The sequence below is a fragment of the Monodon monoceros genome, unplaced genomic scaffold (assembly GCF_005190385.1).
Source record: "Monodon monoceros isolate NGI ecotype Baffin Bay Population unplaced genomic scaffold, NGI_Narwhal_1 Super_Scaffold_4, whole genome shotgun sequence".
Taxonomy (NCBI): domain Eukaryota; kingdom Metazoa; phylum Chordata; class Mammalia; order Artiodactyla; family Monodontidae; genus Monodon; species Monodon monoceros.
Window position 1 is genome coordinate 72,582,937 of NW_021703781.1, and position 13,764 is coordinate 72,596,700.

The 13,764-nt window shown below is 40.9% G+C and overlaps 1 protein-coding gene across 8 annotated transcripts in view; it reads right to left on the reverse strand.

Annotated features, from left to right (window-relative positions):
- Window positions 1–8,230: 8,230 nt before the first annotated feature.
- Window positions 8,231–13,764, reverse strand: part of ATE1 (arginyltransferase 1) — a 171,364-nt gene continuing 165,830 nt past the window's right edge. For 4 of the 8 annotated variants that reach the window (XM_029245396.1, XM_029245399.1, XM_029245392.1 and 1 more), the window contains one exon: window positions 11,177–11,571. In XM_029245396.1, coding sequence (XP_029101229.1) covers window positions 11,393–11,571 — 179 coding nt within the window. In that variant the 3' untranslated portion in view covers window positions 11,177–11,392. Of the gene's footprint in view, window positions 11,572–12,387; window positions 12,447–13,764 lie in introns of all 8 variants that reach the window. The other 4 variants (XM_029245394.1, XM_029245393.1, XR_003797048.1 and 1 more) reach the window with 3 other exon arrangements.

Below are 13,764 nucleotides of genomic sequence, written 5' to 3' on the forward strand. Positions count from 1 at the left end.
GCAAGGTTTTTCCCCTTTCAGCATCTCAATTAGGTGCAAGGACTTCTCCCAGGGTGAAGTGTTCAGCATGTGTAAAAATGCCTTTGTGTCCATTGCAAGAATGTCTTCCCATATGTGAAGTGAATTTAAGAGGAAAAGACCAAATTAAACAGGGATTGCACTGATCTCCTTTAAGAATTTTCAACTCATGTCGTGCACTCTGTATTTTTTTTGGTGTGCAAGCTCTAAACCAAAACAGGCCTGCCCCCAAGGACTGGGATCCACATGCCCATTAGGCCAGGAATTCATTACACAAAGCAACCATTCTACCAACAGCCAAATGTGCCCTCATGTGCCCTTCCCTGCTGAGGCATGTCAACCCCTAGTTGTTCACGGGGTCCTCTGTGCATTCCTTTCTCTCACTGTTCATATGTGTTAAGAGTCTGCAAAGTTTCATATGGTCCACCTTGGACTTGCTTCTTGGAAGGGCTTCCTACCCATTTCCACCCTGTGCTGGGAAACTAACTCTGAGGGGCAGACCCCGCCTGACGTCCTGGAGGCTGGGTCTCAGCAGCCCCATGACACCAGCACACGTTCTCCCGGGGAGGTTTCCCCAACGAGGCCTCTACCGAGAGCCACGTGCATCATTCCTAGGGCCCCAGTCGTGTTGGCTTTCTCGAGCCTTGAGAAATAATTGCTAAATGAAGATGGAATTCAGACATTGTAGACAAGGCGCTCGTGAGGCGGTAGCACCTGATCTGACCTTGAAGACCTGAATGTATGTCGCTGGAAGGGGTTGGCCATGACTGGTGAGGGAGCAGACCCAGCGATCAAGGCACCGGAAGAAAAGCGTTGGGACTGGAGCTGATGGAAGGGGGATGCAGGAGGGAAGGTTGAGAAGTCGGGGCACACAGGTGGGGCAGCTTAGGCTTCAGCTGGCAGGGAATGAGGCGCTGTCTGACGTGAGACCAGGAGGGCCGGATCAGATGGGCGCTGCGTGGGGCAGTTAAACTGACTGGAGGAAGCCAGGAGGAGACTGGCTGAAAGGCTTTTGCAGTAATGCAGATAAGAGGTACTGAGGGCCTGCACTAGCCCCGTGAAGCTGGAAACACGGAGGATAACAAAGGAGAGATTAGGATACTGCGTCAGGCCTGGGGGTCGTGTAACTACATCATTAACCAATATAAAATGCTGTGTATATGCGGTTTCCCCCCTCACGATCCTCACGATCGCCTTAGTTGCAGAAGGAACAATTCAAACACATCCCAAATCTGAAAAAAAAAATCACAGACATGGGAAGCATAATTTATATCAAAAACACTGGCCCTCGTGGACCAGAAAAAAAGTTCACCTTTCCATGTATAATCAGAAGGAAAAAGAAAAAAGGAAAAGGCAAGGAAGTTTCTTTCTGCCCCCTGGTGGCTTTTGGAAAACTTAACAGAAAGGGCAGAAAGGAAAGGGGACCAATTTCTCCACTTGGCGCTCAGTGTCAACTGTGCAAACAGCACTCTAAATAAGAACAGACGTTTCAGACCTTTAGACACTTCAGACCTTCCCCGACACAGCTCACTTCCTGCCTGAGGTTGGCGAGTTGGGCTGGGACCACCGCCAGCATCCTCTGATAAATGCGAGCAGGTGCTCTGCCCACCTCCCGGTTGGATGGGAGATTGGGCCACTGAGATGCTGAGATGCTGACCCTGCTTCCACTGGGGCTCTCGGAGCAGTTGCTAGAACGTGACCTGCGAGCAGAGTGTTTCTGACAAAGCCCGGGAAACAGCTCGGCTGGCCTCCATGTCAAACCGCGCTGGCCCAGGGGCTGGGCACCCGCCTCCGCATACAGCAGAATCCGCTCTTAGTTAGGCTGGAGAAAATTACCATTAATATAGAAATACTTTTTTCGGGGGTAAAAGCTAACAAATCGATTTCTGAGTCTCATCTCGCTATTCCCCCCTCAGGCAGCATTCCCCGGTCCTACACAATGTCACCACTTTTCCATCCTAAAATATGTGCTTTTGATTTCCCGACTTATCTGATAATGCTCTTCAGCTAACCTGTGGCTCTGTGCAAAGCTAATTTTAAGGTGTAATGCCTCCTCCCAAATTTGCCTTCATGCATAGAATCATGCAGGAGAAGGAGGAAGAAAAGCAGGAGCTGTTGGGGGCGAGGTGAAAACAGCCCGGTCATTATCAGTTAGACTGTAACTGGATAAGGCAGCCTGCTGTGTGCAGCGATCAGCGGAGCCCATGAAATGCTGCTGCCTTTCCAGATATCCTGTTGTTTAGTTTTGTCTCTAACAAAACAAACAAAAATGCGCATAATTGTACCAGGCCTCAAAAACCATTTTATTCTCCCATTATACCAAGGAAATCTTGAATAGTGGCGCCACTGGAGTGAGGCTCTCTCCGTGGGTTCCTATGAATAATTGTTGATCCACATTCTATTAGAGAAAGGCAGCCATTAGAAAGTTTTCACTCTCCTAACATCAGAGTTATCCCTTGAACAGGCGTTTTAAATGGATTCTAATTCCACGGTCTTGAAGACCTGTTCCAATATTGTGAATCTGGCAGATGACTGTAATTTACCCGGGAATAGAATCTTTTTTATTGCTTTAAAACAATTTTGAATAGCAATATTTTAAATGGATTCTACATTTTCCTATGTTAGAGTATAATGAATGTCTTTTGACCAATTCCTTGACAAATTCAGCTCTGCCATTACCAATGTCAACTACAGCCGGCCTGAAGCTCTGTGCGCCCAGGGTCTGGTGAGATGTTTAGGGTCTTCTGCCTTGGATCAGTAGGGTTTACTCTTTTTTTTTTTAAGATTTTGTTAAAACTTTATTTCTATTACCTTTCTTTTTGGTGACATCTGCTTTGGGCAAGGTGTGATGGGCTGAAGAACAGTGGGGCAGAGAGGCAGTGTTCTTAGGCTTCTACACAGGCCCCAATTCACGCTCCTGATGAGGCTGAGCTCTGCTGACCTCAGGGCTTTGCCCAAGGTCACACAATTAGTACGTGATCCTGGGACTTGAGCCCGCTTGCCTGTAGAGTCCAGGTTCCCTGCACTATTTTTTTTTTTTTTTTTTTAGGCTTATAAAAGGATCCAGTCGCTAGTGGACTGTGGTCGGAAGGTTGCTCTAGGTCTGATGTCGGCACCTCCCCACCCCTGGTCCACCTTCCTTCCTCACGCCCAGTCTCCCTTGTCCGTGGGGGCTGTGCTGAATGTCGGCCGCACATACAGCAAGATGATGTGGCTCCTTCCATTCACATGTCATTTCCAGATTGCTTTATCCTTTTACTTTAGCACCAAAATTTTCTTCTCCTTATACCACACGGCCCAAGCGGCTTTCCTAGGAGTAAGGCATGAACTTTAGCACCTGGATTCAAGCCCATTTTAGCTGCTAAGAGGCAAGTTTTCTTTCCTTTTTTTGTTTTTAAACCTTACATTTTGATTCTCCATGTGTGTTCCAGATGGGGAAGTGGCTAGATAAGCAACCTGCAGATAAGCAAGGCCCACGACTCATCACCACTCACCGATAATGCTGACGTGTAACAGTTTCCATAGCTTAACGGAGGCAGTAAAGGCTAACAGAAACGAATAAAGCACTCGTTATAATACGCTCAAACTGTTCTCGAGATTTTTTTTTCTCTAGACTTGGTTCCTTTATTTCCAAACTTTCCCAACAGAATCTTTGGTGACATTATCAGATGTTAATGACCTCAAGCACGAACCACCAGCTGTCGTAGATGCAGCTTGGCCACGCACAGATGTTCTTCTGGCCTTCTTAATAAATCAGCGTATGGAATAGTATTAGGTAAACCACGGTGGCTCTCAAGAATAGGCAGAAAACCAGGGAGACTAGAGACAGTAATTCTTCATTTCTGTAGACATCATCCCTCACACTGTGTGGAGCTCCCAGTGGCCAGTGACCGACCTCGGAGGCTCCTTTAATCTCCCACCACCGGCAGCTCTGCTCACGGGGGTCTGCAAGCGGTTTTGGTGAAGTGCCTCCAAACTAACTTCTCCGTATCTAAGTAACATGCCTCTACTGAAACTCCTGAAGAGCTTCATGTTGAGAACATTGACAACACAGTTTTGGCTAGAAGTAGGCTAGCCAAATTACCCTTATATATATAATAATAAAGGAATAAAAAATCTTTAAAAAGCAGGGCTGTAAATCAATCTAATCTGAGTCCACTTATGCACGTGAGGTAACCACCAGCTGTAGATTAAACAGTATAAGAGAGATGATATGACGAGCATTTATTTTTCCCACTTTCCTTTTGCAAAGTTAGTCACTGCATAATTTTTTGGTAGACTGCTTTTGGGGGATGCATTTAGATCCTTTTATTGCTATAGATTCAGACTTTGACAAATTTATAAATTTCTTCTATTTGATCAAAATTAACATGTAACTAGAACAATGAGAAAGATGCAATATAAAAATGGAAATAATAAAATAGCAGGAATCCTGTACATTTCTAAATTAACCTTCCATTCAAATTGTTCTTGAAGAAACACTATCTCTGTACATAGTTTAAATCATGACATGGCAGGTAACTTAGGAAACTGACACAGCCCCAGGGTGATGAGATACCACAAATTCATACATATGCATAGATGCATGTAAATCAAAGATGGAATAGATTGCACAATGGAAATTAAGAGAAGCCAGAAAGTGCCAAAATAAGTTGCCCCAAACGTTTTGCTGTAGTAGTTCCATGGTGTTTTGCCATATAGAAACCTTAAAAAATTATCAAATCATGACATAGTTTTAAAAATCGCCTTACTGCAGCACTGTCCAATAGAACTTGCTACAATGATGAAGGGGTCTGTATCTGCACTGTCCAACATGGCAGCTCCTCTGGGTTGAATTGTGTCCTCCCACCCAAAAGCTATGTTGAAGTCCTAACCCCAGTGCCTGTGCATGTGACCTCATTTGGAGTCAGGGTCTTTGCAGATGTATTAAGATGGGGTCATACTGGGTTAGGGTGGGCCCTAAATCCAATATGCCTGAGTCCTAAAAGATGAGAAGACACAGAGAAACAAACACAGAGGGAAGATGACCACGTGAACACGAAAGCAGAACCACCAGAAACTGGGACGCAGCTGCCAGCCAAAAACACCCAGGATTGCTGGAAGGGGCAAGGAAAGATTCTCCCTGGATCCATCAGAGGGAGCATGGTCCTGCCAAACCTTGATTTGGGACTTTAGCTTACAAAACTGCGTGAAAATAAATTCTTGTTGTTTCAAGACATCCAGGTTGTGGTAACCTGTTACAGAAGCCCCAGGAAACTAATACGACAGCTGGGGCCACATGTGGCTGTTGGGCATTTGAAATGTGGCTAGTGAGGCTGAGGGACTAAATTTTAATTTTAATTAATTAAATAGACACATGTGGCTGCAGGCTGTTATTGGACAGAACAGCTTTATCAGTTTGTATGACTTCTACAACAGTCTATTTTTTTTTTAAAGATTTTTTTGATGTGGACCATTTTTTAAGTCTTTATTGAATCTGTTACAATATTGCTTCTGTTTTATGTTTTGTTTTTTTGGCCCTGAGGCATGTGGGATCTTAGCTCCCCGACCAGGGATCGAACCCGTACCCCATGCATTGGAAGGCGAAGTCTTAACCACCGGACCACCAGGGGAGTCCCTACAACAGTCTTACATATCCAAACCCTTTATCAAATTGACCCTTTGAATGAAAACTGAGAATAAATCATACTATCACCAGCATGCTTTAATTAAGTACACTCTCTCTCACTGTGTGTTATTACGGAAAAACCCGAACTTTTTGGCCGACCCAATATATATACATAAATATACACATACACACACACACGCGCGCGCGCGTGCGCACACACACACAATCTTTGCTTTAATGGTCAATAAAATAATATCAGTTAACGGTTAGCTTCCAACTTACAATCTGGCCATCTCTCAATATTTTAAACGGAGCTGGAAAAATGCATACAACTGTCCACATACAACTGAGCCAAGAGCCTTAAGCACTGAATCCACAAGCCTAAAATGCTGTTTTTCTTGTTTCATGATCAAAAAGCTCCATTAGCTGAGAGATGCTATTCAGACTCACTGAATACCGAATTAACAAAGTGATGAATTGGACTTCATGAAGTATTCATGAGTTCTCATTTAATGCTAATTAAAAAAAAAAAAAAAAAAGGCCTATGTTAAATGATTTTAAGACCCTGGCAGACACTGACAAAAGCATGAAGAATTAAGGTTCAGGGGAAAGTGTGATCCAAAATCACAGAGCCGAGTCATGCAAGTTGGGAGCACAACATTTATACCGTTCTGGTATAAATCGCTCTAGCTGGCAACGTATAAATGATAAATAAATGTTTTAAAACCACTTTCTGCATACTGACTTCAATAAAATTGTAACGATGAAAGAAACAAAGATATTTGTGGTCGTTGCTAACAGTCTGCTTTATACCTGCCAGACAAGTGAGGGATCTCTTTCTCTGCCTCCAAGGTGGTTGAAACATTTACTTTTGAGTGTCATATTAACAGGTAATTAACTATTAAAAATCACAAGTGCCACATAACATTAAGATGTGCTATGCTAGGGTTTTTTTGTTTTGTTTTGTTTAAAAAAAAAAAAACAGCACTTCTATTTGGAATTGCTTCTTCATATTGCAGGTGAAGAGATGTGACGAGGAAACCAAGCTATACAAATCTGCAAGCTACTCTGGAGTCTAAAAGAATAAAAGTTTGGCATGCAAAACATATTCAGCAACTTTAATTTTTGGTCTAACTGCAACAGTTAATTGGAAAATATTTTCTGGATAGGACTGGAATGAAGACACCAACTTGACACTAACTGGATATGAAAAATGCAGTTTTACTTAGAATTAAATCTTAAACAGCCAACATGCTTTTAAACGTAAAAAACTGAGCTAAATTAAAAATAGTGGTATGGTTATCCACCCTTTCCAGGTACGCATTTTAAAGACCTCTGTTCTACAAAGAATCAATGAATCAGACCCTTAATTGGTTTTAAATAACGTTAAGCTTTTAACTAAGACATTTTCTAACTGGAAATTTTAGAGGTGTGCAAACTAAAAACAATAGTGTAGGTCTCCCAGAAAATATTTACTTGAGGGACAATGAGAGGAGGGGTACTAAGTTTTAAAAGCCACACATTTTCTGAAACTTCAAGTAAGGAGAAAATTCCTATTGTCCAGTGAAAGGCAAAGGGAATCAGGCAATGAGGAATAAGAACAATGTTGCCAAGTGTTACAAAGAACTGAGAAAAACAATTAATGCCGATCAATTACAACTCCTGTCATCCATAAGATGGGACTAAAGTCTTAAACCTCCTGTCTCAAAAGAGTATAGACACAGTGGAATATTATACAGCCATTTAAATGATTATTCTTCCAATCTATTTTCATTTTCACAGTAAATTAAGATGTTCAAAAAAATAGATGAAAAAATTATGAAACAATATACATGGCGTAATTTCACATTTATTTCAAAATAAAACATATACGTAAATGTAAGTAGAAAAAAGTCTGAAAGGACACACACCAAAATGTGAATGACAGTAGTAATAGTGACAGGATTGTAAGTGACTTTTATTTTCTCTGGTATACTTTTCTATACTGTCTAAATGTCTTCTGGTGAACACTATCCATTTCAAATAAGAAAAATAATAAAGCTATTTGCATTCTGGAAAAAATATCAGTGGGATTTATAAGTAATATTCAAATCACTTGGGAAACAGGATTCATTTTATCATAAACCCACCAGGGTCCCCTGAACTGTAAAAAGACAAAACACTTTAAAATGTATTCTAGAAATATGCTGTGGGCTCTTGCGAAGGATGAAAGCACGCTTTGCTTTGTGAGGTATTTATGAAAATTTCTCTGAAAACTAAACTTTTTAGGAGAAATTCATACTTGAGTTTGCTACTTAAATATTATTTCGAGTCCCTCTGGGTAAAAGAATGTCTATTCCCTGATTTATCTTGTGAAAAATTAGGGAATAGACATTCTTTTACCCAAAGGTAATACTTTACTTTTATTTATTCCTGAGAAAGAAATCCATCATGCTTTGATTTAGGTAACTAAGTGATCTGGGATTCCAATTACTGCAAATTAAACACTGTCATTCACGTAGCCAGTGGCGACCTCGGCTTCCTGCATACTCACTGCAGGTGAAATGTGCCAAGAATTCGAAAGATGGACACGTCGGCCTTTAAGTAATGACCACCAACAGCCGCTGCAGACAGGGAGTTTTATTTTTTCCATTCAAGCTTTATCAAATGGGCTGTTCAAAAAGCACATACAAGAGCAAAAACTATCACATGCAAAAACCAAACGTGTTTTGTCTTACAGTCACCGGTTTTCTTTTGGAAAATAATCCACATTTGAGTAACTAGAGCCTAATTCAAACACTTCCCAATTGTTTCCACTTCACTTCCTTCTCTAAAGTGAGCAACGGTAGATACGTTTTAAGGAGCTGATCATCATCTTTCTCATCTTTATTCTACTGAAATAATATAAAGCTTTACCAAGTGAAACCATATACTGTCCGGAAATCTGAAAAGATTCATTTACATAATAAATTCCAAAACATGAGAAATCATACACAACTGATATTTTGAAAAATGGATAAAAATTAGAATAAGCTAATATCTGAAAGCAAACGTAAACAGTAATAACTTCTTATCTAAATAATTTTAATCAAATGAATAATATATTCATCTGGTAATAGCCTCTATCTTTCAGAATATAAAGAAAGTGCTCAGATTACATTTAAAAAAAAATAAGATAACAAAAATCTCACAGAACTGAAATAATTTAAATAAAGATGACAGCATGGGGAATCTTTATTACATTTTTGCTCCCAAGACAGGGAGGCAGGTATAAATTTACCTTAATTAATCAGAAAGGGACCGCAGCACTAAGATTGTAAATGCAAAGCTTCCAGCCTTGAAAAGATATAAACTATCTTTGAAAGGTTCTCATGCATCCTTCTTTAGATGAAAGCCGTTAATGTAAAATCAGATTTCTCAGCTAGACTGCTTGTCACCTGACCGAGCCAAGTCACTTTCCTTGACTGTCCTTTTCTAGCCCACTATCAACATTCACTCAGCAGGGCTCAAAAGAACAAATAACCGTCTTTTGAAGACACCTTGTTCATGAGGATCAACACACTGTCTCCTCTCAGAAAAACAACACACGAAAATAGCAACTGAGTAGAAGAACCTTCGTCCCCACCTCTCTCTGGAGCGTCAATGGAGCCAACCTAGAAAGCCACGCACAGGGAGAGCACCACAGTTCCAAATAGGGGGCTTAATCCTTTTCCTCTGAAGGAATCCTAAACTGAACTCTGCAGGAAAACACCAGAGTTGTGGTAAGAAGTAAGAGCCAAGCTTTCTCTCCACCTGATACTTGAGTTGTGATCTTAATGAATTCCATTCTACACACTAAGATGAAAGTTGGCGTAACGCACCTGATGACATCAACCTGGACACTCCAACGCCAAGGGTACCAGGTATGGACCCACCCTACTTATTTTAATAATACTGAGATTACTCACAACGCTTCTGAAGTCCTGTTTTGAAATTTCTTTCAACTCAGTAGGATTTCAGGTCATTCTTACTTTCTTATTTATGCTTTGCTTAATGTTTAGCTGCTTAAAGTATCATTTTCATAAATCATTAAAAAATTAAGCTATCTTCACTTTAGAGGGAAATATTTTTTTATATGTTCTACAGATTCTGAAGGCAGTTCTAAATAAGAGTCTATCAAATGCTCTTGGGAGACTATTTTGAAGGACAAAATTCCAGAGAATGCAAAATCCATGCCATCACTACTCTATCCCCAGCTAGCTAAGTACCTGCTCATGGTAGGTGCTACACACACACACACACACTCTCTCTCTCTGAATGAATAAATACAATTTATTTGGATGTTGAACTTCTAGACATCTGATTTTTAAAACCATCGTTTTATGATCCTTCCTTTTACTCTAGCTAGCTGAAATTATTTTCTAATGTTTTATACCTAAACTCAGTGAATTTAAAAGTTTAAAAATCGGTAGTGGGATTCAAGCCACTAAGTTTTATAACACGGTTTTTTAAAAGATAAATCAACAGAAAATGAAGATATGGGCAAAATGAGAAATGAAAAGGACTCAGTGGCCAGGCAGGTGGCAGCAGGTGGTGGTCAGCTGAGAAAGAGCACAGGAGAGTAAGCCTCCTCTGTCCCTCCCCACCTCCGGCACAGCTCGACTCGCCTGCCCCCCTCCCACCTCCTGGCACAGTGCCTGCCAACTTGAAGGTGGGGGACAAGGGACACCTGCTGAATGAGTGAAGGACCAACTAAGAGAAGGGAGAGGGAAAGAAGGACCCGCCTCTGATGCAGACTAGTAAGTGTAGTGTCTCCTCTCTGGCCCCCAAATCAAAGGACAAGAACCGGGTGGTTTCGCCTCCTGCCCTGGAACAGAGGTCAAGATGATTCCTACTTCACTTAAATGCAATGCGTGGCACAGCTATAAAAGTAGTCAGATAGAAACTAATTTTTAATCAATAACCAAAAACAAGTGTCCTGAGTTCTAAGGAAATAAAAATTAGTCTATATTTACCTTTGATGGGGCTTAGGTCAAGGCAGGAGCCAACAACTTTCTAAAAAAAACTGCACTTCTTAGATCTGAGAAATAACGCAAAGTATCCCAGTTTCGACAATATAATATATAGCTACGGTAATCACATATTTTACTGTCCAAACTGGGATATTTTGGAGAGTAAAAGGGAGCACGAGTAAGAATTATTCTAGGAAAAATAACTGTGCCAAGACAGCAGACACGAATAGGACTGTCCTGGGTAAAGAGACATCCGATGTTAACACAACAAACATCCTTTTTTTGAAGTTTGTACTATTTCCTTTTTTTCAAGTTTTCTATTAAACTACATAATATAACACTCGGCAGTAATGTAACACTGAACACTGAGTAACAGCTCAGTTTTGTTGCCTTGAGAAGACATTTTCTAAGTGATGACACAGAATTCCCACTTCTTCCCCACACCTAAGGTCTGTCAGCATAAACTAATGTTTTAAATGGCTCTGAGGAAACAGTTTGTTTTAATATTAACAAGAGAAGTTTACCGTCTCTTGTTCATAAAACAGACTTCCGAAATGATAAACCCCAATTATGAGTCTCGGTCATAACACATTTTAAAAATCTTTATATTAACCATGAGATTCTCACAAATACACTGCCACGAAATATTTTAGAAAATCTATATAGCCATCAAAATTAAAAAGTCTAATCTGCGGACGGTTACAGAGTTTCCCCCGGGTGATGAACTTGCACTGCGGCACACGTCAGCAGCACAACGCTGGCAGGAGTGCCCGGGCAGAGAGGCGACTGAGCTGACTCAGTTTCTGAAGAGCAGCATCCGCTCGGAGCACGTCTGCCCCACCAGGCTCGCGTACTGCAGCACGGCGGCCTCCTCGCTCGGGTCTCTCTGCTGCTTCTTATACACACCGTAAGGCATTATGGCCTTCTTGTAAAACACCTGCAGGCGGTCAGGTTCCTTACTGCGATCTTCATCCACTGCATTAACAAAAAATATGGATTAAAAACAGCACCTATCAAACCACTTTTCATTTCCTAATTTAAGAATGTTTAACTGAAGTATAAAAATTATGTACTATGTATTAGGATGTCTTCTCTGAGCAGTATGTTCAAATGAGGCTGTGCAGTATTAAGACTAACTTGAGTATGTTAATAAATAACAAATGCCTTGCTGAAAGACAGTAAATTCCCTCCACAAAGAGAGCTGAAACATCAGGGAGAGAGACAAGGAATCGTATGCAATTTTTCAAATGGCCTTCAATGTCCTTATTATTTTCTCATACACGATGAAGTTTACAGCTCTCCAGCATCTTTCCTGAGTCTGATTTAAATTTATTTTGCCTCTCCCAGAGCCGACATTCACTGTGTGAAGTTTCCGTCCCTGCAGTGAGGCTTTCTGTTGACTCAGCAGTCTGGGCTGACCTGAACTGGCCAGGCTGGGGCGATGGGCACTCGTGCTGCGCAGGCAGGAGGGCAGATGCATGCAGCTTTCTCGGAGACGGCCACTATCGGTTCTCCTTTCTTCCACATAGAAGAACTCCTGGTTTTTAGCAGGGCATACTGTTTCCCAGCCTTCCTTGCAGCCGGGTGTGGTCCTGTGACCAAGTTCTGGCCAACTGGATACAAGTAAAGGGTTTTGTAGGACAGCTGGCCCAGGGTCTTTGCCTCCTTCCTTTTTCAGCCCTTCCTTCATTCTGCCGCTTAGAGCACAAATATCACAGTAGGAGCTCTAACCTCTGTCTTGCAGCTTTCTCTCGGTTCAGCAAAAACAAAAGCTAGAAGGAACCTGGGTACCTGAGAACTTCGTGGAACAAAACGGCCATTCCAGCCCTGGACTGCCTCTGTCTAGAATTCTACATAAAACAGAAAAAAACTACCTTAAGACAAATTATTTTAGGTTTCTATTATTGGCAGTTGCTCTTAATCCTAACTAATACAGAAAACAATGTTAACAGCATCTACTAAAATGTATTTTTTTTTTAAATCATTGACTCAGCAAGACCAGTTCTCAGAATCAGCCCACAGCTGACTAAATATGAGAATCATCTGAAGAGTTTTTTAAAAAATACCAAAGCCTGGATCCTATTCCCAGAGATCCTGATTTAAAAACTTGTCTCAATGGAACCTGAGCATCAGTATTTTCTTAAGCCTAAGAGGTGGACTGAGAACCACTGTCCTAGAAAAACAAACACACCAGTGTTTATATATATGTGTAAGGATATTTACAGCAATACTCTCTGTAATACTAAAAAACTGGAAGCAACATAAATGTCCATGAATGGAGAACTGGTTAATAAACATGTTAAGGTATATCCATACAGTAAAATGTTATACAGCTGTTAAAAAGACAAAGGAAAATAGATTGTTAAGTGAAAAAAACAATAGGTTCAGTGTTAAAAGCCTAGTATATGCATAGAAAAAGATCTGGACAAACATACATTAACCTGTTAACAGTACTTATCTCTAACTATTCCCTTTGCCTAGAACTACCCAGCTTCTATTGGTTGCCCTCCCTGGACCCTGAGCCCCTTTTCTCTTCAGCCCAGGGGTGGCAGTGCTTTCCTGCTGTTGCTACTCTCTGGGTCACATCTCTGTGCTCCTGGCTCTCAGCAATACCACTGCCTGTTATCACCAATTCCGTGAATTAAATGTTCTCTGTTGTAAATATTTCAAGTGGCTTTGGTGTACCTGGTTGGACTTCAAAATATGTGTTGTTTCTTACAAATTACTTTATCCAACTGAAGCAGAAAATGCACATACTTTAAAACAACTAAATATTTGACATTTACTAGGTTACCACATCCCTTACCAGGGTAAATGACAAGCAAAGGAAAAGGCAGGGGCCTGGTTCCTGCTGTCAGTTTCAGACAGTTTAAAGCACATGGATTGCAACACAGAAATCTCCATCACCTGCTTATAAATGCTACTAGTAGGAAAAGGTTAGATTCAATTATGCTTAGAAACTAATACAAATAGAAAACTAGTAAAGATCAGTAAGAAGAGCAAAGGAGAGAAGCAAGGACAGTGGCAAAATTGCACAAAACCGGCTAAATCTAAAACCCTGACTTTTTAAAATGGCATTTAAAAGCATGTCTATATTTAATTACACAGAATGATGTTTCACAGTTTAAACCTTTATCCTAAAATAGTTTAGGACAGACATCCTTTAAA